This window comes from Culex pipiens, chromosome 3, assembly GCF_016801865.2.
Source record: "Culex pipiens pallens isolate TS chromosome 3, TS_CPP_V2, whole genome shotgun sequence".
In the NCBI taxonomy this organism is placed as follows: Eukaryota; Metazoa; Arthropoda; class Insecta; order Diptera; family Culicidae; genus Culex; species Culex pipiens.
In genome coordinates this window covers 69,581,657-69,609,423 of record NC_068939.1, presented here as the reverse complement: position 1 = coordinate 69,609,423, position 27,767 = coordinate 69,581,657, and the positions used below count along the sequence as shown (strand labels likewise).

The following is a 27,767-nucleotide window of genomic DNA, read 5'->3' as shown; positions in this document are numbered from 1 at the left end:
TTCAAAAGTCATATTTTTATGAGTATAAAATAAAGATAAAATTTTATAAAATGTTTTCTGTAGAAAATGCACTTAAAAGTAGCAATAAAACTGAAGTCTTCCAATTCAGAATTCAGAAAACACCGTCACAAACATTTATTTTTGTTTGAACAAAAATTAAATAGTATTTTAACAAAAAAAAATCTAACAGAAACTTTCTTTCCAAACTATTTGAACAAAAATCAAGACATATATATTTTTTAAGATGAGATTGAAGATGAGATTCTTATAAACTTCTAAAATATTGCTAATTCCAAAAAAAAATGAAACAATCATTTCATACTAATGAAAAGTATTTCTCCTAAAGCTAGCAACAGTAATTTGCAGTATAATTTCGAGTATAAAACATGTTTTGTATCCATGCAACTAGTTAGTGTTTGATTAAGGAAATATGATATTTATTCATAAAAATCTTGCAATACCCTATCAATCTCAAACCTGTAGAAATTTCGGTTGTATCGGCTAATTCCAAGCTGAATCAGAGCAGACCGGTGTTATTTGTATACAACAATTATTTAATAATCTATTTGTTCTTGTAAAAATAATATTTCAATACGGTTTTATTATTTTATTATTTGAATAAATCCCACATATTCCGAAATTCGGTTAAAACTTAATTTTCAAAATGTTTAGCGGTTTGCAACCTTCTACAAAGTTGTTTCTTGTCTTATTTTGCACATTTTGGCCAGTAAAATACAAATGAAACACATCATTTGACAAGTTTCCTGGACTGTTATTTAAAAGTTTCCAAAAATGATCAAGGATCTTAAAAGAAAAAACTTAAAATAGAGATATCTCAGAAATTTCCCGATGAAACATTTCGCTCTTAGAAGCATTGGAAAGCTGAGAAAATTTCCTATAAGACACTTTTGAAAGTAGTGATGACTATTTTTTCTCCTTAAGGTTGCCCAGAAAACACGCCGTGGTAATATATTGACATTTAGTTGAATTGAAAGTTTGCAAAATCATGTTTAGATAAGTTTTATATAGAATCTCCAGAGTTATATAAACTTTTATACTAAGTAGTAAGTAAACTTTATATTCAATCCAAATTATTTTTTTAATCAGTCAAGGATGCCTATTTGGAGTTGGGAGACTGGATTTATGGTGATTTGTCAACAAATAACATTATTTATGTTAATTTTTTGAAAGGTGTACAAACTTTTTTTGCACCTTTTTTATTTTCGTAATAGTATTTGTTATATAACTTTTTATAGAAATCATCTTTTCATGAGCTTTTTGTAGCAAAATGTTTGGCATGAGTTTCTGAACAAAACGTAGTACTAGGTTCTTGTCAAACTTTAAATTTTTTACATGTTTCATCACAAAATGTGCATAGTGCCCAAGGGGTGTAAATACTTTTTTGACATACTGTATGGGTATCCGGTGCCGTCTCTCCGTGCCGTACTCAAACACTTAGGAGCAGAGGGTGGCGAAGTCCTTGTAGATAAAAAGGAAGACACTAGTGGTTGGTACTAGCAATAGTGGCCGACAGCTATAAAGTCAACTTCGTTTGTCTTCGTTATTGAAACAGCATTCAAAAATATCTTAAGCATTTTCAAAACAGTAAATTTGATTTTTTTATTCGTGCTGCTTACAAAGTTTGTTTTGGTGTTAACAAAAATTGATATTTTATTGCGCGTCTTATTAATTTTGAACAAACTCAACCTTAAATTCAAATTCACTGAAACGATAAGGTAAATAAACAGTAACCATATCAATAACGTGAGCATCTTCCCCTGAAGTCACGGGTACATTTTCAAATTGAAACCAACAGAACTTCACCAGAGCACGAAAAGACACACCCACGTTCACGGTCTCCAATTTCCACCCTGCCTGTAACGGAGAGGTGGGCCACGTAAACCCCAGCCCACACGTTGGCATTCGCATCAGCTCGACTTACATCCTCGAGGGCTAAACGCTTTTTATTCAATTTTCCAGCAGAAAAAAAAAGTGAAAAAGTGCTAACGAGCGTCAAAAATGCTCACTCAAACCGTACGCTCCTCTCAATTCCGCAACGACTTCAAAAAGCTAAGAGGATTTTCCGAAAAGGGAGCAGCAATGTGGGAATGTTTCTGCAGGGGGAGGAGGGGAGTTTGCAAGAAATTTGCTGGGCGAAAAAAATGCCATGCAATCTGAACGTAATAACCGCAAAAAAGACCAGTGCGCTTGCTGAACTTAATATTTCAAACAGGTAGCACAAGCTTCTGGTTATGCTGAATAGAGTCAGGTTGCATGTTGATTTTATGTCAACCTTGATTTTAACTGGTAAGATCATTGTTTTTTGTTACTTTGTGTTATACTCAAATGTATAAGAAAGAAAAGTTCGTCCTTCTTTTTAATAAAATCTTAAAAAAGCTCTAATGCAAAATAAAAATTACAGCTTTTCATCAATAGTGAGGATTTGCAAGTAAATGGTGGAAGGTGAAAGTAGCAGCAATCTCCAAAAAAAATTGCTCAACTGTACTAATGATGGTTCTTTTCGAATCTAACGAAGTTGTTCTCTATCAATGATCATACCTAATTAGTACTGTACCGAGAAGTTTTTTCTCGCGTCAAAATTTAAAACTCTCCCGAGAGCCACAGTAATTAATTCAATTATTCACTGTCAAATTACACCACGTCATCCGATAGCTGCTGTCTCATCACATTAATATCACTTACTCATTCATAAATCGCTCTACATTTTATGAACTCGTTTTTTCGCGACAACGAAGACTATCGAACTTTTTTCATTACTCCAGCTCGGTGGAAAAGTTGAAATGTGCCTGTAATTAATTCGCAAATCTTCTCATAAGTAGCAGAAGAAAAATTAAACTTGACGTGTTCAACTTTTTCTCAGTGTCTGTGTCTCGTAAGTAAGAAAGAGCATTCTTTAATCATCTTTACCGTGGCGTAATGAGGAGGGAGCTTATTCGCGGGAAAAACTTTTGTTGATCCTGATTTTACAAGCAGCAGTAGCAGCAGCCACAACCCACTAGGGAAAGCCTTTTTCCCGGGAAAAAGTAACAGCGCTCCTTCTGCTTGAAAAGAGGTTTTATATGCAAACATTGTGTTTTTTTTACGGCGAGGAAAAGTTTTTCGAGCATCTTGGGATTTCCGCAACACGATCGTTGACTCGATAGGGTGGTTTAATATTTGAAATGCTGAAAAGTATTTTTTATCTATTAATCATGCCTGTGGTTTTATTTGCAATAGGGTCTTAAACTGCACATGATCGCATAAATGTCGCATATGCATTTTATTTTCATCACTTTTGAGTTATTGATGCAGTTTGGTTCAAAATCGTGTGCTCTTTCAGAAAAACCTACAACATCCAGTACCTTGTTCTAGAAATCAGGAGGAAATCCAGGTTTTCATGAAAACTTACCACGTAGCTTTATGTGTGGGACATTTTTTTTAGCGTTTTTCTCAGCTTGCTGTTTTTGCATATGGGACATTTATGCGATCATGGGCAGTAAAGCCCGTTGTTAATTTTTATGTACTTGGGTAAAAAAACACGATTTATGGCCTATCTACAATCACTTAGCTTAGAATAGTTAAGTAAAGTAAAACTTGAACTTGATATGGAAACGTCAACTTACCGTAGATTTTGAAATTTTCAAAACCATACGTCAAGTTTCTAATTTTATTCCTTTTCATTGTAGAAGATCAGATTCATTTCCATTGATTCAAACTCCTAAGCTAAGTGAAATTTTCTAAGTTAAGTGATTGTAGATAGGCCATTAGAACAATTTCTGATCACGTTTTCCATTTTAAAGTAAAAAAATAAACTGACAAGACAGTATTTCTTTAATGGAGCAACTATGGTCCCCTTGGAACTGTCAAGTAGAAACATTTTTGTCAAGAAGGGCCGGGAAGTTAATTTATAAAAATTGATTTAAAAATAAATTTTAAATCCTTTGCGATCGTGCAAAGGGTCGTTGTACTCAGAAAAATAAGTTTTATCGTTGTGAACAATAATATCACTAATTTAAGCATCATTTATTAAAATTGAGAACGTTGATCAAATTGAACCACTCTATCAAGGAAATCTCCTTCCGTCCGTCAAGTTTCCTGGTGATGATGGAAAACTTTTTCCTCATTCCCAGAAAAGAGTAATTTTCGGCAGTCTCTTTCGCGTTTGTTTTCCTCCAACAACTGCCAGTTTTGGCGGAAATCAAAAGGATTTCTAGAGAGAAACGTGGTGAAATAGATACATTTTTCCAATGCATGAGCACGGATTTAACTCTCTGTTTTCTACATAATTGATGTTATCTTACTGTCTGACAGGGAGAAAGTTTGGTGAGCTAAATTAGGCATATGTTTATTGATTGACTACTCAGACAAGCTATTACCGTGATGTTCTGGATTCCGTTGGAGTACTTCGACCCAAAAAATAAAGAAATGAATATTCGAGCCAGGGTTTCAACATTTTAATGAAAAAAGTGATTTAAAATGCATTATACACCCCTCCAGTTGTTTTGAAATTATTAGTTTTTAAAATATTTAAGTATTGACGGTAATTTTATTTTTTGTGAAAAAAAAAGTTTTTGCGTTGCTGTGCATTGAAACTTCATAAAAATTCAATACATTTTTAATCCTGCCAAACATGCTAAATATAATTTTAAATATATTTTGAAAGAATTTTTTTTATCCACTGATTTTGAACCAATTTTAAAAAGAGGGGACGACGACATAATCTTTAATTTGCGGCGCACTGGATTTCCAATCCAAAGGTTGGGAGTTCAATTCTCGTACCGGGAAGGTGATGTTTTATTTTTTGAGTCATGGCCAAAATTTTCCACAATTTCCTGTGGCTGCTGAGATATGGCTGAGCAAAAAATGAAAATTATCAAAAAATAGTTGCCAAATTGACCAAAAAAATTTAATAGAAGATGTCTTGGATACCATCAATCAGATTTTCAATGTTAAAAAATAAGACCTTTTCTAAAGTTTCTCAACTCTGAATGAATGAATGAATAATTCTCATACCCGCTGGCAGCTTGGTCCAGTTCACAGGTGTTCGCTTGATCAAACAGTTCGTCATTTTATGTTCAGTAATTTGTACACATAAGTTTTTTTTGGTACGTTGTTGTTGTTTTACCGTTACGACAAGAAGGGTATGAGATGTCGCAAAATTAATACGCATACTACCCACAGCCAAACCTTCAACAGAGTGCCGGCAATCGAATACTCACAGCAAACGACCGGGGTTAGGGTACTACCGTAGTACCCTACCGCGTATTTAGTTATATTGGCGTGGTTTGACTTAATTGAAATGTGGGTATGTCAGAGTAAATGAAAGAATATTTGTAATACAAATTGTAATACCGTCGCAATCATCAAGAACTCCCAGCGTTTGTTCCACAAGCGAACGTCAGCGCCTGAATTCTTGAATGTTTGCTCGAAACGACGTCCACGAACCCGAAACTCAAGTGTGGCAGCTTCACTGGGTGCGGGTATTGGAAGCTGCATTTGCATCCGACAAAAACTGTTATTTTATCCGGGCTGTGACGACCCTTGAATGAACTGGTCCAAATTAACGCGACAAATCCGATTTCTTCACTGGCTTTCATTAAAAATTTGGCGTTGATCTAATCTGTTAAAGTATATTTTTTCACAAAAAATGATTGTTGAAAAAAAAAATCAGCTCAATTATTCAAACCAAAACTGTTGAATTAAATTTGAGAAAGGCAGCTACCTGACATATGGCATCGCGGTGTGCATCAAGCTTTCATAGCATGCTAAGGAAAATTTGATGCTTTTTGAGGGAAAACCGTTAATTCCGGAGACATCGGATTGTTTGCCGATGCGCCAGCTCTAGGTAGAACGTATCCGTATGCTCTCTTCGGGAAAAGTGTTCTCCAGACCATTTCGCTTAGGCCTGACCATACTACAAGTTGGCGCATGATTTTCCCAGACCTGTTTGAGCGTTTGAACAACAAGTTCCAATTCTTTATGTAAATTAATGTCAAAAACATAAACAATGACTTTTAAAACCCGCCGTTTGACATGCATGATTTTTAAAACCCGCCAAACAAATCGCAGCAAACTGATGGTTTCTCAGGGGAAATTTCCTTGTCAAAAGTTTTCTGTTTTCTTTTGAAACGGTGGTGGTTTTTGGGTTGCACAATTTTTTCTAAGTTTGCTGATTCTCTACATTGCATCAGTTAATTTTTTATTGAAATAGGATTAGTTTCTCCGGTGTTTTGCTGATTTATAACGCATAAACGGAAGAGGTTTCCAAATATGTATTTTTTATTGAATCTATATCCTCGCTCATCGTTTTACGCCACCCCGTTTCATAAGAAAACAACAGCAGTGATGGTCAGAGTTCAATTGATTCACTACTCGACAAAACAAAACTTGTGTCAACGGATTCACGATATCTCATCCGTTCCTGAGAGAAAAGGCATCCCCGAATCCGATGCAATCGACAGAATTTGATTTTATGTCCACGCGGACTGATGAAAAATTGGTACATTTTTTAACATAAAAAATCGAACAATTTAAAAAAAACCATGCGTCTCCTCCCAATTATATGAGCCATCTACAAGAATATGGAAGCGCCTGGTGCATAGCCATTTCCTTTAAGCACAACGGAAACAACCAATACAAATGTATAAAAAAGTTGTCAAGTTCTCGGGGGGTCCACAGCTAGCATTTTTTGTACGATTATAAAAAATAAATATTAAAAGTTTAAAATTAATTTATTTAAAAAACATATTTTTTGATTTATTTGTTTACTAAAATTTTATGTATCTCAAAGATCTATGGGTACTTCGGGATGTCCATGGTCATCCAAGGACTCCCTGGAGTTAAGATCTACGAGTCTACCGCCGTAACAAGCAAGAGGTCGTCGGATTTTGACCTCGGATCATGTGCGTATAGCATCAGTGCATATGGTAGACTACTATATGAATGTGTTGGGATGTTCATGGTCATCCAAGGACTCCCTGGAGTTAAGATCTACGAGTCTACCGCCGTAACAAGCAAGAGGTCGTCGGATTTTGACCCCGGATCATGTGCGTATAGCATCAGTGCATATGGTAGACTACTGTATGAGTGTGTTGGGATGTTCATGGTCATCCAAGGACTCCCTGGAGTTAAGATCTACGAGTCTACCGCCGTAACAAGCAAGAGGTCGTCGGATTTTGACCTCGGATCATGTGCGTATAGCATCAGTGCATATGGTAGACTACTATATGAATGTGTTGGGATGTTCATGGTCATCCAAGGACTCCCTGGAGTTAAGATCTACGAGTCTACCGCCGTAACAAGCAAGAGGTCGTCGGATTTTGACCCCGGATCATGTGCGTATAGCATCAGTGCATATGGTAGACTACTGTATGAGTGTGTTGGGATGTTCATGGTCATCCAAGGACTCCCTGGAGTTAAGATCTACGAGTCTACCGCCGTAACAAGCAAGAGGTCGTCGGATTTTGACCTCGGATCATGTGCGTATAGCATCAGTGCATATGGTAGACTACTATATGAATGTGTTGGGATGTTCATGGTCATCCAAGGACTCCCTGGAGTTAAGATCTACGAGTCTACCGCCGTAACAAGCAAGAGGTCGTTGGATTTTGACCCCGGATCATGTGCGTATAGCATCAGTGCATATGGTAGACTACTATATGAATGTGTTGGGATGTTCATGGTCATCCAAGGACTCCCTGGAGTTAAGATCTACGAGTCTACCGCCGTAACAAGCAAGAGGTCGTCGGATTTTGACCCCGAATCATGTGCGTATAGCATCAGTGCATATGGTAGACTACTATATGAATGTGTTGGGATGTTCATGGTCATCCAAGGACTCCCTGGAGTTAAGATCTACGAGTCTACCGCCGTAACAAGCAAGAGGTCGTTGGATTTTGACCCCGGATCATGTGCGTATAGCATCAGTGCATATGGTAGACTACTATATGAATGTGTTGGGATGTTCATGGTCATCCAAGGACTCCCTGGAGTTAAGATCTACGAGTCTACCGCCGTAACAAGCAAGAGGTCGTCGGATTTTGACCCCGAATCATGTGCGTATAGCATCAGTGCATATGGTAGACTACTATATGAATGTGTTGGGATGTTCATGGTCATCCAAGGACTCCCTGGAGTTAAGATCTACGAGTCTACCGCCGTAACAAGCAAGAGGTCGTTGGATTTTGACCCCGGATCATGTGCGTATAGCATCAGTGCATATGGTAGACTACTATATGAATGTGTTGGGATGTCCATGGTCATCCAAGGAGTCCCTGGAGTTAAGATCTACGAGTCTACCGCCGTAACAAGCAAGAGGTCGTCGGATTTTGACCCCGGATCATGTGCGTATAGCATCAGTGCATATGGTAGACTACTGTATGAATGTGTTGGGATGTTCATGGTCATCCAAGGACTCCCTGGAGTTAAGATCTACGAGTCTACCGCCGTAACAAGCAAGAGGTCGTCGAATTTTGACCCCGAATCTTGTGTGTATAGCATCAGTGCATATGGTAGACTACTATATGAATGTGTTGGGATGTCCATGGTCATCCAAGGAGTCCCTGGAGTTAAGATCTACGAGTCTACCGCCGTAACAAGCAAGAGGTCGTTGGATTTTGACCCCGGATCATGTGCGTATAGCATCAGTGCATATGGTAGACTACTATATGAATGTGTTGGGATGTATTTTACGTTGGATAATTTTAATAATCGAATTCTGAGGTTTGATTACGACTCCAATGATATTAGAAATTTAAGTAATACTAACATTTCACTAAAACAGTTACAAAGTAATCGTTTCAATATGTCAGCAAGTCAAATGATGACATTCATCTATAAATCCCTCTTGGCGGTCCAAACTGTCTGATAGTCGAAGGATAGTGACATAGAAAATGAGCTTTTGGTTTTAAATGCTGGTCAAACAATGATTTATAACTTGATAGAACTGTATCAATTAGATCTTCTAGTTTTTGCAAAGAATCATCATCAAAATCAAAAGAAAATAGAAAATTGCATAGTTTTTCAAAATTTATTACAAATAACCATATTTCATCGTTTTTCGGTACCAGATCACCAATTGCCATTGGTATGTTATAGATGAATGTCATCATTTGACTTGCTGACATATTGAAACGATTACTTTGTAACTGTTTTAGTGAAATGTTAGTATTACTCAAATTTCTAATATCATTGGAGTCGTAATCAAACCTCAGAATTCGATTATTAAAATTATCCAACGTAAAATACATCCCAACACATTCATATAGTAGTCTACCATATGCACTGATGCTATACGCACATGATCCGGGGTCAAAATCCGACGACCTCTTGCTTGTTACGGCGGTAGACTCGTAGATCTTAACTCCAGGGACTCCTTGGATGACCATGAACATCCCAACACATTCATATAGTAGTCTACCATATGCACTGATGCTATACGCACATGATCCGAGGTCAAAATCCGACGACCTCTTGCTTGTTACGGCGGTAGACTCGTAGATCTTAACTCCAGGGACTCCTTGGATGACCATGGACATCCCAACACATTCATATAGTAGTCTACCATATGCACTGATGCTATACGCACATGATCCGGGGTCAAAATCCGACGACCTCTTGCTTGTTACGGCGGTAGACTCGTAGATCTTAACTCCAGGGAGTCCTTGGATGACCATGAACATCCCAACACATTCATATAGTAGTCTACCATATGCACTGATGCTATACGCACATGATCCGAGGTCAAAATCCGACGACCTCTTGCTTGTTACGGCGGTAGACTCGTAGATCTTAACTCCAGGGACTCCTTGGATGACCATGAACATCCCAACACACTCATACAGTAGTCTACCATATGCACTGATGCTATACGCACATGATCCGGGGTCAAAATCCGACGACCTCTTGCTTGTTACGGCGGTAGACTCGTAGATCTTAACTCCAGGGAGTCCTTGGATGACCATGAACATCCCAACACATTCATATAGTAGTCTACCATATGCACTGATGCTATACGCACATGATCCGAGGTCAAAATCCGACGACCTCTTGCTTGTTACGGCGGTAGACTCGTAGATCTTAACTCCAGGGAGTCCTCGGATGACCATGAACATCCCAACACACTCATACAGTAGTCTACCATATGCACTGATGCTATACGCACATGATCCGGGGTCAAAATCCGACGACCTCTTGCTTGTTACGGCGGTAGACTCGTAGATCTTAACTCCAGGGAGTCCTTGGATGACCATGAACATCCCAACACATTCATATAGTAGTCTACCATATGCACTGATGCTATACGCACATGATCCGAGGTCAAAATCCGACGACCTCTTGCTTGTTACGGCGGTAGACTCGTAGATCTTAACTCCAGGGAGTCCTTGGATGCCCATGAACATCCCAACACATTCATACAGTAGTCTACCATATGCACTGATGCTATACACACAAGATTCGGGGTCAAAATCCGACGACCTCTTGCTTGTTACGGCGGTAGACTCGTAGATCTTAACTCCAGGGAGTCCTTGGATGACCATGAACATCCCAACACATTCATACAGTAGTCTACCATATGCACTGATGCTATACGCACATGATCCGGGGTCAAAATCCGACGACCTCTTGCTTGTTACGGCGGTAGACTCGTAGATCTTAACTCCAGGGAGTCCTTGGATGACCATGGACATCCCAACACATTCATATAGTAGTCTACCATATGCACTGATGCTATACGCACATGATCCGGGGTCAAAATCCAACGACCTCTTGCTTGTTACGGCGGTAGACTCGTAGATCTTAACTCCAGGGAGTCCTTGGATGACCATGAACATCCCAACACATTCATATAGTAGTCTACCATATGCACTGATGCTATACGCACATGATCCGAGGTCAAAATCCGACGACCTCTTGCTTGTTACGGCGGTAGACTCGTAGATCTTAACTCCAGGGAGTCCTTGGATGACCATGAACATCCCAACACACTCATACAGTAGTCTACCATATGCACTGATGCTATACGCACATGATCCGGGGTCAAAATCCGACGACCTCTTGCTTGTTACGGCGGTAGACTCGTAGATCTTAACTCCAGGGAGTCCTTGGATGACCATGAACATCCCAACACATTCATATAGTAGTCTACCATATGCACTGATGCTATACGCACATGATCCGGGGTCAAAATCCAACGACCTCTTGCTTGTTACGGCGGTAGACTCGTAGATCTTAACTCCAGGGAGTCCTTGGATGACCATGAACATCCCAACACATTCATATAGTAGTCTACCATATGCACTGATGCTATACGCACATGATCCGAGGTCAAAATCCGACGACCTCTTGCTTGTTACGGCGGTAGACTCGTAGATCTTAACTCCAGGGAGTCCTTGGATGACCATGAACATCCCAACACATTCATACAGTAGTCTACCATATGCACTGATGCTATACGCACATGATCCGGGGTCAAAATCCGACGACCTCTTGCTTGTTACGGCGGTAGACTCGTAGATCTTAACTCCAGGGAGTCCTTGGATGACCATGAACATCCCAACACATTCATATAGTAGTCTACCATATGCACTGATGCTATACGCACATGATCCGAGGTCAAAATCCGACGACCTCTTGCTTGTTACGGCGGTAGACTCGTAGATCTTAACTCCAGGGAGTCCTTGGATGGCCATGAACATCCCAACACACTCATACAGTAGTCTACCATATGCACTGATGCTATACGCACATGATCCGGGGTCAAAATCCGACGACCTCTTGCTTGTTACGGCGGTAGACTCGTAGATCTTAACTCCAGGGAGTCCTTGGATGACCATGAACATCCCAACACATTCATATAGTAGTCTACCATATGCACTGATGCTATACGCACATGATCCGAGGTCAAAATCCGACGACCTCTTGCTTGTTACGGCGGTAGACTCGTAGATCTTAACTCCAGGGAGTCCTTGGATGACCATGAACATCCCAACACACTCATACAGTAGTCTACCATATGCACTGATGCTATACGCACATGATCCGGGGTCAAAATCCGACGACCTCTTGCTTGTTACGGCGGTAGACTCGTAGATCTTAACTCCAGGGAGTCCTTGGATGACCATGAACATCCCAACACATTCATATAGTAGTCTACCATATGCACTGATGCTATACGCACATGATCCGGGGTCAAAATCCAACGACCTCTTGCTTGTTACGGCGGTAGACTCGTAGATCTTAACTCCAGGGAGTCCTTGGATGACCATGAACATCCCAACACATTCATATAGTAGTCTACCATATGCACTGATGCTATACGCACATGATCCGAGGTCAAAATCCGACGACCTCTTGCTTGTTACGGCGGTAGACTCGTAGATCTTAACTCCAGGGAGTCCTTGGATGACCATGAACATCCCAACACACTCATACAGTAGTCTACCATATGCACTGATGCTATACGCACATGATCCGGGGTCAAAATCCGACGACCTCTTGCTTGTTACGGCGGTAGACTCGTAGATCTTAACTCCAGGGAGTCCTTGGATGACCATGAACATCCCAACACATTCATACAGTAGTCTACCATATGCACTGATGCTATACGCACATGATCCGGGGTCAAAATCCGACGACCTCTTGCTTGTTACGGCGGTAGACTCGTAGATCTTAACTCCAGGGAGTCCTTGGATGACCATGAACATCCCAACACATTCATATAGTAGTCTACCATATGCACTGATGCTATACGCACATGATCCGAGGTCAAAATCCGACGACCTCTTGCTTGTTACGGCGGTAGACTCGTAGATCTTAACTCCAGGGAGTCCTTGGATGACCATGAACATCCCAACACACTCATACAGTAGTCTACCATATGCACTGATGCTATACGCACATGATCCGGGGTCAAAATCCGACGACCTCTTGCTTGTTACGGCGGTAGACTCGTAGATCTTAACTCCAGGGAGTCCTTGGATGACCATGAACATCCCAACACATTCATATAGTAGTCTACCATATGCACTGATGCTATACGCACATGATCCGAGGTCAAAATCCGACGACCTCTTGCTTGTTACGGCGGTAGACTCGTAGATCTTAACTCCAGGGAGTCCTTGGATGACCATGAACATCCCAACACACTCATACAGTAGTCTACCATATGCACTGATGCTATACGCACATGATCCGGGGTCAAAATCCGACGACCTCTTGCTTGTTACGGCGGTAGACTCGTAGATCTTAACTCCAGGGAGTCCTTGGATGACCATGAACATCCCAACACATTCATATAGTAGTCTACCATATGCACTGATGCTATACGCACATGATCCGGGGTCAAAATCCAACGACCTCTTGCTTGTTACGGCGGTAGACTCGTAGATCTTAACTCCAGGGAGTCCTTGGATGACCATGAACATCCCAACACATTCATATAGTAGTCTACCATATGCACTGATGCTATACGCACATGATCCGAGGTCAAAATCCGACGACCTCTTGCTTGTTACGGCGGTAGACTCGTAGATCTTAACTCCAGGGAGTCCTTGGATGACCATGAACATCCCAACACACTCATACAGTAGTCTACCATATGCACTGATGCTATACGCACATGATCCGGGGTCAAAATCCGACGACCTCTTGCTTGTTACGGCGGTAGACTCGTAGATCTTAACTCCAGGGAGTCCTTGGATGACCATGAACATCCCAACACATTCATATAGTAGTCTACCATATGCACTGATGCTATACGCACATGATCCGAGGTCAAAATCCGACGACCTCTTGCTTGTTACGGCGGTAGACTCGTAGATCTTAACTCCAGGGAGTCCTTGGATGACCATGAACATCCCAACACACTCATACAGTAGTCTACCATATGCACTGATGCTATACGCACATGATCCGGGGTCAAAATCCGACGACCTCTTGCTTGTTACGGCGGTAGACTCGTAGATCTTAACTCCAGGCAGTCCTTGGATGACCATGGACATCCCGAAGTACCCATAGATCTTTGAGATACATAAAATTTTAGTAAACAAATAAATCAAAAAATATGTTTTTTAAATAAATTAATTTTAAACTTTTAATATTTATTTTTTATAATCGTACAAAAAATGCTAGCTGTGGACCCCCCGAGAACTTGACAACTTTTTTATACATTTGTATTGGTTGTTTCCGTTGTGCTTAAAGGAAATGGCTATGCACCAGGCGCTTCCATATTCTTGTAGATGGCTCATATAATTGGGAGGAGACGCATGGTTTTTTTTAAATTGTTCGATTTTTTATGTTAAAAAATGTACCAATTTTTCATCAGTCCGCGTGGACATAAAATCAAATTCTGTCGATTGCATCGGATTCGGGGATGCCTTTTCTCTCAGGAACGGATGAGATATCGTGAATCCGTTGACACAAGTTTTGTTTTGTCGAGTAGTGTTATAATTATATAATCATATATATAATCATATATACATGAATGTTGCTTTTGGGTTTGTGGTTGGCTGAAAAGCTAGAATGCACATCAAATCCAAATCTTTTACCTTAGGCTTAGATCTTATTAGCTAATTCCTTTTTTAAGCAGTAGCAATGCAAAGGAAACGGGAAGAATCTGATTGCTATCTTGTTCACTGTCTTGTCTGAGGCGAAAAATGAATGAAAAAAACTAAAAAAAGTAGTGCCTCAAACAATAAAAGGATGATAAAAACAACAATGCTTTCATTTTATTTGATTTCAAGTTATTTTTTCTAGCCTAGTCGTAATTGATTAATTATAACATCTAGATATCTAGAATAATTTTTCAAGAGTTACAGATTGAAAAGGTGCACAACAAACACCCCTCCCCTTTTTTTCTAAAAACGATTGTATTTCACTTTGATAATAGCATAACATAATTAACACATAATCTACTACTAATAATTAATTAATCTTCAATTTCGTATTCACTCTGACTTTGAGGAACTATTTCTTCAATTTTACACCAAGATCCGCCGGATCAGGGGACAGGGGGACGACTTTCATCATCCGTCCAACATCCAGATGAAAGAAAGAGATCCGGATTCCAATAATGAATATTCCACTCATCCTGATTCCGGTTAAATCCGATCTAGTTCAAAATCAGGACCTAGTAAATTCAAAACAGTTGTAAAAGAAAACAGAAAACTTTTGACAAGGAAATTTCCCCTGAGAAACCACCAGTTTGCTGCGATTTGTTTGGCGAGTTTTAAAAATCATGCATGTCAAACGGCGGGGTTTAAAAGTCATTGTTTATGTTATTGACACTAGTTTACATGAAGAATTTCCCATAGTATTCTTTATGTAAACTAATGTCAAAAACATAAACAATGACTTTTATATCCCGCCGTTTGACATGGAAGATTTTTAAAACCCGCCAAACAAATCGCAGCAAACTGGTGGTTGCGATGGAAAAAAAAATCTTGTCAAATGTTTGCATTTTTGTTTTCAGTCGCATGGTTCTCGCACCAGCGAATAAACTAGTTCGAATTGTTCCAGCATTTGTCTATCGGCAGGACCGTTGGCCGTCATGTCCAGCACATCGGCAGATCATCGACTATCCGGATCAGTTCACGGATTTGCGCAGAATTTGAACTTGTCTTTGTAATTCACTTGGTTGAATCGAGCGGTGCCATTTACGCGAGCTGTCCGCCACCTTCAAAACAGGAGTTGGCCCCCGTAGGATGGGACCACGAGATGCCCATCGAACTGTGCGTCAACCGCCCGCGGTTTGGCCAGTACGCTGTTTTAATGGTCGTCGCAAATTGTCCAAATTGCCATTGACGCGGGTTATCTGACCGAGGCAGATTCTGAAGCAATCAAAATATCGTTTTTAATTTTGTATCACTTGCTAGTTTAAATTTGCTTTTTCAATTATATACATTTGGTTTTTTTTAAACATTTAATATTTAACTGTTCATGGTTTATAAAGCAATCGTGAATGATACTCAAAAAGATGTGCGACTTGGACTGGACCTTCGAACGCAGGAGTTAGAGATTGATAACTTATCGAGAAATTTAAAGTGAGAGTGTGTGCGTGCAACATGGAGTTAAACTTCTCAAAGTGCCGTGGTAATCTTCACAGTAACTTCACAGAAAGTTTAACTCCATGTTGCACACACTCTCACTTTTAATTTCTCGATAAAACAGAAAAATGCAGAATTTTCTTCTTCAAGAATGATTTTATTTTAGGGTCCGCGCTCATTGCTCGATTCCGGGTAATGAGAAAGCGGACTTGCTCGCCAAGAAGGGTGCTGAGAGTGGAAACATTTTTGAAAGGCCAATTAGCCTACAAGAATGCTACGGTTTTCCGAGGCAGCGTGCGCTTCTGGATTGGCAAAATCAATGGGACGACGACACCAAAGGACGTTGGATGTATTCCATACGACCTAAGGTGCAAAGAAAAGCCTGGTTCAAGGGAATGGACTTGACGCGTGGATTCATCAGAACGATGTCCCGCCTTATGTCGAACCATTACTCGTCCAAGGCTCATCTTTACCGTATCAACATGAGTGATACGAACATATGCGACTGTGGGCAGGGTTATCAGGACATCGACCATCTCGTATGGGCGTGTCCAGATCACCAGGCTCACAGAATTAAGTTGAAAGATACCCTCAGGGCCCGAGGAAGACCACCAGAAATCCCGATGCGAGACGCGCTATCTCAGCTAGACCTTGATGTTCTCTATCCTATCTATCAGTTCCTCTCAGATTCCAAAATATCTATTTAGTTTTCTTCCAGTTAGTTTCTCTTCAGTTATTTTTCCTCTATTTAGTATAACTCGCCTTCACACAAAGCCGTCGTTTCTGGTTGCACCGGAAGCAAAGCAAGATCGCCCCAGCAGCTGGACACCGAGTTGCGGCTGAGGACAAAACGCAAAGGCCAGAAGAGCCAACCAAGACCCCTACACACTCCCCCTTCCCTTCCCACGCCTTGTCTTTAACATCAATCCCTTCCCTACTAACCCCGAGTAGGCCGCGGGTAATCGGCTCCCCTCCCACTAACATTTACACACAAGATCCTCTGTAATTATTAAGTTTTTTGTAATTACAAAAGCCGACTCGGTCCTAACCAGGTCCCAGTACCGAAAAGGACCTAATAAAAATAATTTTATGAAAAAAAAAAAAAAAAAAAATGATTTTATTTTAGTATCCGAATATTTTTGATAAAAATTAAAGGTTTTGAAGCTTGACAGCGTATTCCGAACATGAACATGACCCGTTTCCTTGAATTGAACTTGCGCGGATTTTCCTAGACCGATAAGAACCGTGGATCCTCAAAAATCTGCACCGGGAACCAACTACGGACAAAGCAGACATCATAGTTGTTGGAATCGGGATCAACTGGTTTCAAGTTCTCCACGGTCAGGCTAGTGTCACTTAGGGCTAACGACCGTGCGGCATCCTTTTCCATCACTCATGCCAAAATTCGTTGGATCTGTCCTATGCCAGGAAGAGCCGGAAATCACGAATAACGGGTAAGGCCATAGATAAAACGAGGACAAACCCCAAAATTCATTCGCTGGTGCGAAAACCGTGCGGCTGAAAACAAAAATGCAAACTTTTGACAAGGTTTTTTTCCTTCGCAACTCAAAGTATACTTTGATTTGTTTGGCGGGATGATACCAACCCTCATGCCAAACGGCGGGATATGAAAGTCATTGTTTATGTTTATGACATTAGTTTACATAAAGAATTCCCATGTAAACTTTAACCCTGATGCGCGCAGCCAGTTTACAATCAAATGAGCTGGTATTTGGCATGAAAGTCCCTACGAACATGCCCTACAAGGGGAACCATGCTAAAACTTGATCGGAGATTTTCTAACATTTATACCAGTTTTGAAGGCGACTGGGACATGATAGAATTTAACTGTTTTCAGGAATGTTTTCGAGGATTTTTTTTTTTTTTGAAATTTTAATGTAATTGTTTTGATTTAATAAAATTGTGAAAAGTTAAAATAACAACAAAAAAACAGACCAAAAAGTGGAACTTGCTTATTCGTCGATGTTTAATGATGTAGTATTTTTTTCAATCCCACTCATCCATCCGCCTTCCACATCTTCCTCAAAGATCCACTCGCTCAATCAATCATCGACAAATGAATGCTCTCGAGGCAAACATTCCTCCTTAATCACTTTCCCATCCTGGATATGCTCTCATCCGTGAGTGCCGACATTCCTGGCTGCGAAAATTCCAGAAGCCATTCAACTGCCGGAATCGTCCAAAGACCAGGAATCCCTGGGAAAAGCGGTATTTTATTCACAATCATCCTTCGTTCATTCCCGACCCCCAAACGATATTGATTTATGAGATTTTTCATCAATATGCACAAAACACTCCACTTGAGCAGATTAGGACTGACTTGGGTGGGGGGTGGTTCGAATCAACGACCGGATGAAGCCACAAAAATGGTTGGGAAGCAAAACCGGAAGCAAATTTTAAATACTCCGAAAGCTTTCCTGTGGTTCTACTTCCCCTCTTCGCAGCCAGCTGCTTCAGCCCAGCAAGATGGAGAATCTTTCTAATCTGTGCCGTTTTTCCAGCTCACTGACTTGGAGACCGTTGAAGGGCGAGCTAGAACATCATCTATCTCACCGTCCTCTCCCACCAAACGGCAGAGATCGCAGTGACGACGTGTCTGGCGAAAAGTTCGAAACCCAACGCTCATGAATATTTGAATTAGTAATATAACACTAGCTTCGCCGAAACTTGCTCTTCTGTGTGCGGATATCGCGCGCCGGATTGCAACGTTAGTGTGTCTGAACAAGACATTGTAGATGTGAGATTCTGGGCGGGACCGTCCGGGTTCCGGAAGACCGCGAGAACAAATGCTATCGATGCATGGTGGTGTGGTAGATGGGGTTGACGTCTCAGGGAGTCAAACTGATGATGACGGGATGAACCTCGACAGTTGTTCCAAAGGGGAGAGGTGGAAATGATATTGTATGCAAATTTGAGATGAAGTTGGCGTAGGGATTCGGTAGCCTTGTTTAAATATTTAATATGCAGTTAAAATAGGGTCTAACGAGGCTTGTGACTTGTTGGCCAAAAGTGGAGATGAGTACCCTTTATTTAAATTGTCAACTACCTCGCATTCGAATATAATAAATAATCATATTGTTTAGCAATGAACCAAAGCTCAGCAATATTTCCCGCTAAAATTGCTTCACAGACAGAAAAAGGACGCTCTTACATTTTTCACTTTATTCATCTAAATTATTAACCCACTTCAGGGTGCAAAGGAACAGCCAAAGGAGAAAAACGGAAAATTAAATTATTTTTCCAGGTACTTCAGCGCGTTTCGCTGGAACCTTTCCTCCAGCCGTGCTCTCGGGCAAAGAGTCCCTGTTTAGCATTCCTGGTTCCCCCGGCCAGGTAATGAAGATGAAAGTACCTCCGATAAGAGTTATTAACGCACATTTTCTCCCCAATTTCAGTTTCAATTTAGACGAGATGCTCTTTAGTAGCTTGTATTATCCGTAGAATCTCCACCATCAGAGCGCCATCTAGTTGGAGAGGATGCGCCTGGTTGGATCGGGGCTGCATCCTTTCGGAACTGATGCTGGGTGTTTATTGTCAGGGCAGCTGTTTGGGATTCCGGCGACGACGATGACGACCCCGGCAAACATCATTAAAATGGTTCGGTTAGCTGTGCAAAGAGAGGTCCTATTTGTTGGTACTACGTGTCCGGTTGACAGTGGTTCCAAAAAAGTTTTTAATAACAATTAAGATACAATTATCCCAAATAAATAAATTTAGAGATATTTAATTTTTCAAGAAATTTTAAATTTATTCAAAGTTACTTAGAAAAATTCAAGAACGCCTGGGCAAAACAAATTTTCCGCCCTGGCACTTGTGCAACAGGAAGCATCGTCAACAGAGGCGTAACCTGTGACGCACCACCCACCAACAACGCACAGGGAAACTTGTTGGAAAGCCTCGCCCCGGGTTTGTTTGCCCCTATTGCTGGTGTGCTAGCGCTCGACACTTGAAGTGGGCTTCACAAACGTCACTACGAGATGAAAACGATGTTGGCGCGGAAATGCGTTGGAAAACACGCGACGACAAAATTTAATGAGCGAAGGTTGAGTTGAGTTGAGTTGAGTTGAGTTGAGTTGAGTTGAGTTGAGTTGAGTTGAGTTGAGTTGAGTTGAGTTGAGTTGAGTTGAGTTGAGTTGAGTTGAGTTGAGTTGAGTTGAGTTGAGTTGAGTTGAGTTGAGTTGAGTTGAGTTGAGTTGAGTTGAGTTGAGTTGAGTTGAGTTGAGTTGAGTTGAGTGAGTTGAGTTGAGTTGAGTTGAGTTGAGTTGAGTTGAGTTGAGTTGAGTTGAGTTGAGTGAGTTGAGTTGAGTTGAGTTGAGTTGAGTTGAGTTGAGTTGAGTTGAGTTGAGTTGAGTTGAGTTGAGTGAATGAGTTGAGTTGAGTTGAGTTGAGTTGAGTTGAGTTGAGTTGAGTTGAGTTGAGTTGAGTTGAGTTGAGTTGAGTTGAGTTGAGTTGAGTTGAGTTGAGTTGAGTTGAGTTGAGTTGAGTTGAGTTGAGTTGAGTTGAGTTGAGTTGAGTTGAGTTGAGTTGAGTTGAGTTGAGTTGAGTTGAGTTGAGTTGAGTTGAGTTGAGTTGAGTTGAGTTGAGTTGAGTGAGTTGAGTTGAGTTGAGTTGAGTTGAGTTGAGTTGAGTTGAGTTGAGTTGAGTTGAGTTGAGTTGAGTTGAGTTGAGTTGAGTTGAGTTGAGTTGAGTTGAGTTGAGTTGAGTTGAGTTGAGTTGAGTTGAGTTGAGTTGAGTTGAGTTGAGTTGAGTTGAGTTGAGTTGAGTTGAGTTGAGCTGAGTTGAGTTAAAATTTATTTCAGTTTCAGTTCAGTTTAAGTTCAGTTTCAGTTCAGTTTAAGTTCAGTTTCAGTTCAGTTTAAGTTCAGTTTCAGTTCAGTTTCAGTTCAGTTTCAGTTCAGTTTTAGTTCAGTTTCAGTTCAGTTTCAGTTCAGTTTCAGTTCAGTTTCAGTTCAGTTTCAGTTCAGTTTCAGTTCAGTTTCAGTTCAGTTTCAGTTCAGTTTCAGTTCAGTTTCAGTTCAGTTTCAGTTCAGTTTCAGTTCAGTTTCAGTTCAGTTTCAGTTCAGTTTCAGTTCAGTTTCAGTTCAGTTTCAGTTCAGTTTCAGTTCAGTTTCAGTTCAGTTTCAGTTCAGTTTCAGTTCAGTTTCAGTTCAGTTTCAGTTCAGTTTCAGTTCAGTTTCAGTTCAGTTTCAGTTCAGTTTCAGTTCAGTTTCATCAAAGTATTGATTTTTGCCATTGCAATCTTAAATTATGAGTCTCCCACTGAAACAAATCCTTCAAACGGGTTCATAACTCGGACTCATATTTAATTTCCCAACCTTCCTCAATGCCTTCCCAAGTCCATCCCAACCATCGTGAAGCAAACTTGTGAGTTTACACTGTCATAATTTGAGGCTTTGTTATTCCTAAATTTCTAACCCAAAACATATAGCGTTGAACAAAGGATCATAACCTGCCAGCAGCTTTAATGTGCCCAAATTCCCTACTGCTTACTTAGATCATGACATTTTAATGGAGGAGGCCTACTTTTAATGCGTTGGAAGCGTATTATTTAGCCGTTTTTCCGCCCGTTACTTCAGGTCGTCAAAGCAAACTTGGTCGCCTGGGAGTTGGCGTTGGCATTGGCGGAATTACTTTGGAAAATTTCAGCTTTAACGATTCAATAATGATGGTTTGTTTTGTAATACTAAAAACATAATTTTGACTCCACTTTTCAAAAATATTTCACTCTTCAATGAAAACATTGATGACACCTCTCAAACATATTCAACCAATCTTTTCTGTTTTTTTTTTATTTACTGTTAATGAAAAATTCCTCTCCCCAACTCGGCCGCGAGGCTCGCAAACTTTTCCTTAAACTCATCACATTTTTTCTCTGTCTCTTTTTTTCATTCACAGGTTCCCAGGCATTCCTTTTCGGGAAATTGTTTTCCCAGCCAGCTAGTCATCCGAGGCGTAGCCTACTTTGCCCCAAGAGGTGGGGAACCACTTCCAGTAAATCATTTTGGGACAGCAACCTTTGATCCCCGGGACGTTCTTTTTTTGTGCTGGTGTGCCTTGAAGGAGGGAAAACATTTGGGGAAGATCGTCGACGGGTATTATATTTAGTACACTTGCTGGAGGGCAATTAATCGGGAAAAAAGTGCGAGCAAGGATATTTATGGTGGGTTGAGTGGAAAAGAAGAAACAATTTAAGAAGAAGAAGAAGATTTAAGGGGAAATTCTGAACTGCATGTTTGAACAATTGAGTAACAAAGTGACAAAGCGATACAAGTTCATTGAACCGGCACTGTTTGCTTGCAGCTTGTGTGTGTTTTTTGTTGTGAAAAGCTTCACCGATCTTGAGAAAACGTTAAGTTAGAAAAGTTGAAAAGGTGAAGAATTTTGAATTATTGGGTTGAGCCGAAAAATGTTTGGTTCCAAACTGCGATCATGGATGGAAAATCATATTGTACGCCCAAGGAAAAAAGGGAATAAGAACAAAAGTGGCAACAGCAGGTAAGAATTAAACAATAAAATTGACGTTAAAGATCAGTTTAAGGGGTTACATACATGTAAGAAATCACAAAATTTCATAAAACCAAAAGAATATTGAATTCACTAAAAAGATGATTTTCAATCACTCCTGAAAATTTTTATGAAGATATTTCTTGAATAAACTGAGTTAGAGGCGATTTAAATTCAAAATTTTGCCATGTGCAAGGCGGACTGTCAAATTTTCTGAGCGTTTTTCTCGAAACACCGAGTCAGCACCAACATTTTGAGCCGATTTGGTCAACGCAGTGTTGAGATATCGTGGCATCCGTTTTTTGAAACTACTAACTTCAAATAGCTATATCTCAGCAATGATTCAACCAAATAACTTCATGTTTATTTTTTTAACAGATGAAAATTTATATTTCAATGCCCTCAAAACAGATTTAGAAAAAAGTTAAAATGTGTGCTCATACCAACCTCTGACATTTTTGACGATTTACATGTATGTGAACCCTTAATAAATAAATATTTAATTGCAAAATTATATATCAGAATGATGTTTAACAATTCAAAAAAATGCGTTTTTTAAATAATATATTATTCTAAGAGAAATGCATTTTTGAATCTTTACCATTTTTTCCCCCCCGTTCACAAATTTACTAAATTGTTCTTTCATTGAAGTCTTAAAAATACACACAAAAAAAATATTTCCGAATGTTACATCATTTATGATGTAACACTATTGCACGTCATAAAACATGTAAAATCAAATGCAATATGATGTAAATTTGCAACAAATTTCACGTAAAAATATGATTTTACGTGTAACTCAACCGTTTACGTCGAATCTCAAGTTTACATCAACTGAGTTTACATGTAATTCATTTTTTTCCGTTTCACATTTTCTTTTCTGTGCACCTTTTGTGTAACAAGCCTTGGTTTCCTGTTTTGTGTGTACCTATATGATTGTATTGTTTTGCATTAAACGTCAAATTGTTGTCCAGAAAATGGAGCGGAAAGACGTGTGTTTTTGTCTCTTTCGCTGAATTTGACACGAAGAAAAAACAGTCCGCTAATTTTCGAGGTATGGAGGAACACACAGCAAAAATCATGTAAATTTGGAAGGTGTTACTTTAGATGGTTGAATATTACATATTTTATGATGTAATTTTACCTAAATTTAGACTGAAAAAGTGACATTACACCAGCAAAGTGGTAAAATTACACATTTTTCTGACATAAAAGATGTACCCCATTCCAGATGTGATATTACCATGATTTTTTTTCTGTGCAATATCGTGAAATAAATTTAACATTGCCAAGTTACAAAAGAGTATTTCGGTAATCTTGCTCAAATAAATGTTAAATATGAATCAAACATTTGATACGAATCTAATATTCAAAACAAAAAAATCTTCGGTTTTTTTTTAATTGTCTGCAAAAAGGAGGTTTCTAAATGCTAATTATTCGAGTGCTAACATTTTCAAAAAAACTAATGAGAAATTATATTATTCAAACATACAATTTTATAAGTTCAAAGTAATTCAAATTCAATAAAAAAAATATTGATCAAATATTCCTGCATACTTCTTAGGGCAATTACAGTTAAAAATGTATATTCTTTTTAGGGTGCACAGCAACCCGAGCAGGGGTAAATAACACGGGAATACCAAAATTTGGTATTACTTGGGCAAATAACAGCGACCAAAATGTGCCCTTGGTTGCCCAGTAATAGATGGTAAAATACCATGAAATCATACCAAAGTCTTGTATGTGAAAGGGCACAACAATACCAAAACATGTTATTCCAAAGGGGTAATTCTCCGCCAACTCACACAGCAGTTGCCCCGACCCCTCTTCGATTTGCGTGAAACTTTGTCCTAAGGGGTAACTTTTGTCCCTGATCACGAATCCGAGGTCCGTTTTTTGATATCTCGTGACGGAGGGTCGGTACGACCCCTTCCATTTTTGAACATGCGAAAAAAGAGGTGTTTTTCAATAATTTGCAGCCTGAAACGGTGATGAGATAGAAATTTGGTGTCGAAGGGACTTTTATGTAAAATTAGACGCCCGATTTGATGGCGTACTCAGAATTCCGAAAAACCGTATTTTTCATCGAAAAAAACACTAAAAAAGTTTTAAAAATTCTCCCATTTTCCGTTACTCGACTGTAAAAAATTTTGGAACATGTCATTTTATGGGAAATTTAATGTACTTTTCGAATCTACATTGACCCAGAAGGGTCATTTTTTCATTTAGAACAAAATTTTTCATTTTAAAATTTCGTGTTTTTTCTAACTTTGCAGGGTTATTTTTTAGAGTGTAACAATGTTCTACAAAGTTGTAGAGCAGACAATTACAAAAATTTTGATATATAGACATAAGGGATTTGCTTATAAATATCACGAGTTATTGCGATTTTACGAAAAAAAGTTTTGAAAATGCTGTTCGTCGTTGATCATGGCCGTTCACTTTTCCCGATTTCGTGTGAGTTGGTAGAGAATTACCCAAAGGTAAAATAATACCACAAAATAAAACCATTTCAATACCAAGTTGAGGTCTTCTGGATTTTTGAACATTGCTTAAATACCAAAACTTGGTATTGCCATGGTTTTATTTTAAGGTATTCCCGCGCCCTTGGAAAATCATATTTTGGTATTCCTGTGGTCTTCCACAAACATGATATTGGTTTGATTTCATGGTATTTTACCATCTATTACTGGGCAACCAAGAGCACATTTTGGTCGCTGGTATTTGCACAAGTAATACCAAAATTTGCTATTTTCATACCATTTTTAGTGCAGCAGTTGCAGTTAGTGAAAAAACGTAAATGATCCTTATGCAACAACCAAATCTACTCACCTGATGATTCCATGTTGTATTTAGTGATATTCTTCACCACACCGAATGCATTTGTCATTGATGAACGGCTGTACTTGAAGTTCTTGAAGCTTCTGAAAAATAACAAGATTGAAAAATAAGTATTATTAAAATGAAACTGGATTGAAATTCACCAAAATTCAAAAATCTGTTGATTGACTCGTTTTTCAAAGTATTTGGTTATCCCAACTTAGAAAAATTTCAACTTTTTTGAAAAAAATATTAGTGGGTATATCACAAAAAAAATTTAAATCAGCTTTAACATTTTTGGGTTTCAAGTCATTTTAGCGCAAAATTAATTATCTCGTCAAAAATTTAAAAAAAAATCCATAGTTTCAGAGGAATTTGATAAAACACTTTAATACCAAAATAATATCAAAATGTGCCATCCTGACTTAGAAAATTTTCCACAATTTTTGTAGGGGGTATACCAAAAATGTTTAAAATCAAGTTTGAAATTTTCGGTTTTCAATGGAAGCATTCGCTTTGAGACATCATTTTAGCGCAAAATTAATTATTTTGTCAAAATTGGTCAAAATTTTCCCATAGTTTCAGAGGAAATTTATAAAACACCTTAATACCAAAATGTGCCATCCTGACTTAGAAAATTTTCCACAATTTCAAGTCATTTCTGTAGGGGGTATATCAAAAATGTTTAAAATCAAGTTTGAAATTTCCGGTTTTCAATGAAAGCATTCGCTTTGAGACCTCGTTTTAGCGCAAAATTAATTATTTTGTCAAAATTGGTCAAAATTTTCCCATAGTTTCAGAGGAATTTGGTAAAACACTTTAATACCAAAATAATACCAAAATGCGGTGTTCGACCATTGACAAATTCTGCAATTTTGCAATATCAAAACAATACCTTAAATTGGTATGATACCACATTTTGCTCTTGCATAATCCTTAAGACAAATTTTTAAGGGTCCAGGAATACCAAAATTTGGTATTGATACCAGAGAAAGGTATTATTACGCATTTCCCTTGTTATTTACCCATGCTCGGGTAAACAAGAAAAAAGTAAATTTGGGGGATGTCTTTTATGAGGTAATGTTACCGAAATTGTTGACGAATACGTTAAATAATACATTGCATTGTCAGAGGTAAAAAAAACTCATTAAAGTATAATTTAACACATTTTCTAAATCACATCTGGGAATGAGTACACTTTTTCTTCTACACATATTCAGGAAAAAAAATCCAGTCGTACATAATAAAAAAGCTGAATTTTGAATAGTTAATATTCAAAAGACCTGTTTGAGTTAATATATTTTAACTAAAATATTGTGTCGAAAATTTTGTTTCGAAAAATTGATTTTTGGATTGTGTTAGAATGTGAAATTCGTCAGAAACTGATAAAAATTTCACTTCATTTGAATCTGTCACCGTACCCTGATGTAATATTTACCGCAGAAAATGTTTGATATTACAATTTTAGGTGTGACATAAAAAAAATTAAAATTATAAGCCATGGTATTAACATTTGAATAAAAAAAGTTTTTTAAAATGCATTTTAGTCAATTGTTTTGCAATCATCAGTTTTCAATATATCTAGTTTTTGACGAAATTTTAGTTTTCACTTTATAAAACTTTTTGCAGTATAGTACAGCGAAATTTCACATTTTTTAAAATTTATCTCAAGCAAGTTAAATATGATTTTAAAAGCAGGAAAATGCATTTCAAACTGTTTTCAGTTGATTTAACATCTATTTCCATAAAAATTTTGAAGTTTTTTGAAAAAATATTTTTTTGCCCCCCGATTTTTCAGACCTATATCGAACATAAACTTTGAGAAATTTTTGCACCTGCCTTGTGTAGGTAAAATTACTTTAGTAAAGAGGTAAATTTATGCCTTAAAATGTTCAACTAGCCGTATTTTATTTTTTGACGTGAAGTCAAAAACAAACACTTGTAGGAAGTTAAACACAATCTGCTAAACATTTGTAGTGAAACTTAGATTAACTAAAACTATTTGTTGATGTTAAATGACACAAAATACATTCAAATGTGTCTGTCCAGATAAATACAAAAAATCTATCTTAACTTTTCTACTATGAGACACTTTCAAGATCTTGAAAATAATGGCATCGATCTTGAAACATCATCTCGTTATTGGAAATAACATTAAAATCAGTCAGTCAACCATTGAGTCAGCAAATCTTATTAAAAAAAATCTTCTTTTAATGGATTTCAGATGCCTCCCACCATCCAATAAAAGTTTGTTTAAAGGCCATATCCCATTCCTGTCAAAAATAGAAATATATATCTCAAAAGTTCCCATCAAGGAAAATCTGCCAACCTTTCCCCATCTCCATCACCCCCAAAATCAAATAAATCAATCTGATGAGT

At 38.6% G+C, this 27,767-nt stretch overlaps 1 protein-coding gene across 2 annotated transcripts in view; it reads left to right on the top strand.

Moving 5' to 3' along the window:
* The window catches only part of LOC120414138 (uncharacterized protein DDB_G0283357), a 157,071-nt gene that overhangs the window by 53,616 nt on the left and 75,688 nt on the right, over positions 1 to 27,767 (top strand). The window contains exon 2 of one of the 2 annotated variants that reach the window (XM_052710037.1): positions 22,365 to 22,559. In XM_052710037.1, the coding sequence (XP_052565997.1) occupies positions 22,471 to 22,559 (89 nt within the window). In that variant the 5' untranslated portion in view covers positions 22,365 to 22,470. Of the gene's footprint in view, positions 1 to 22,011; positions 22,560 to 27,767 lie in introns of those variants that run through there. The other variant, XM_039575172.2, reaches the window with a different exon arrangement.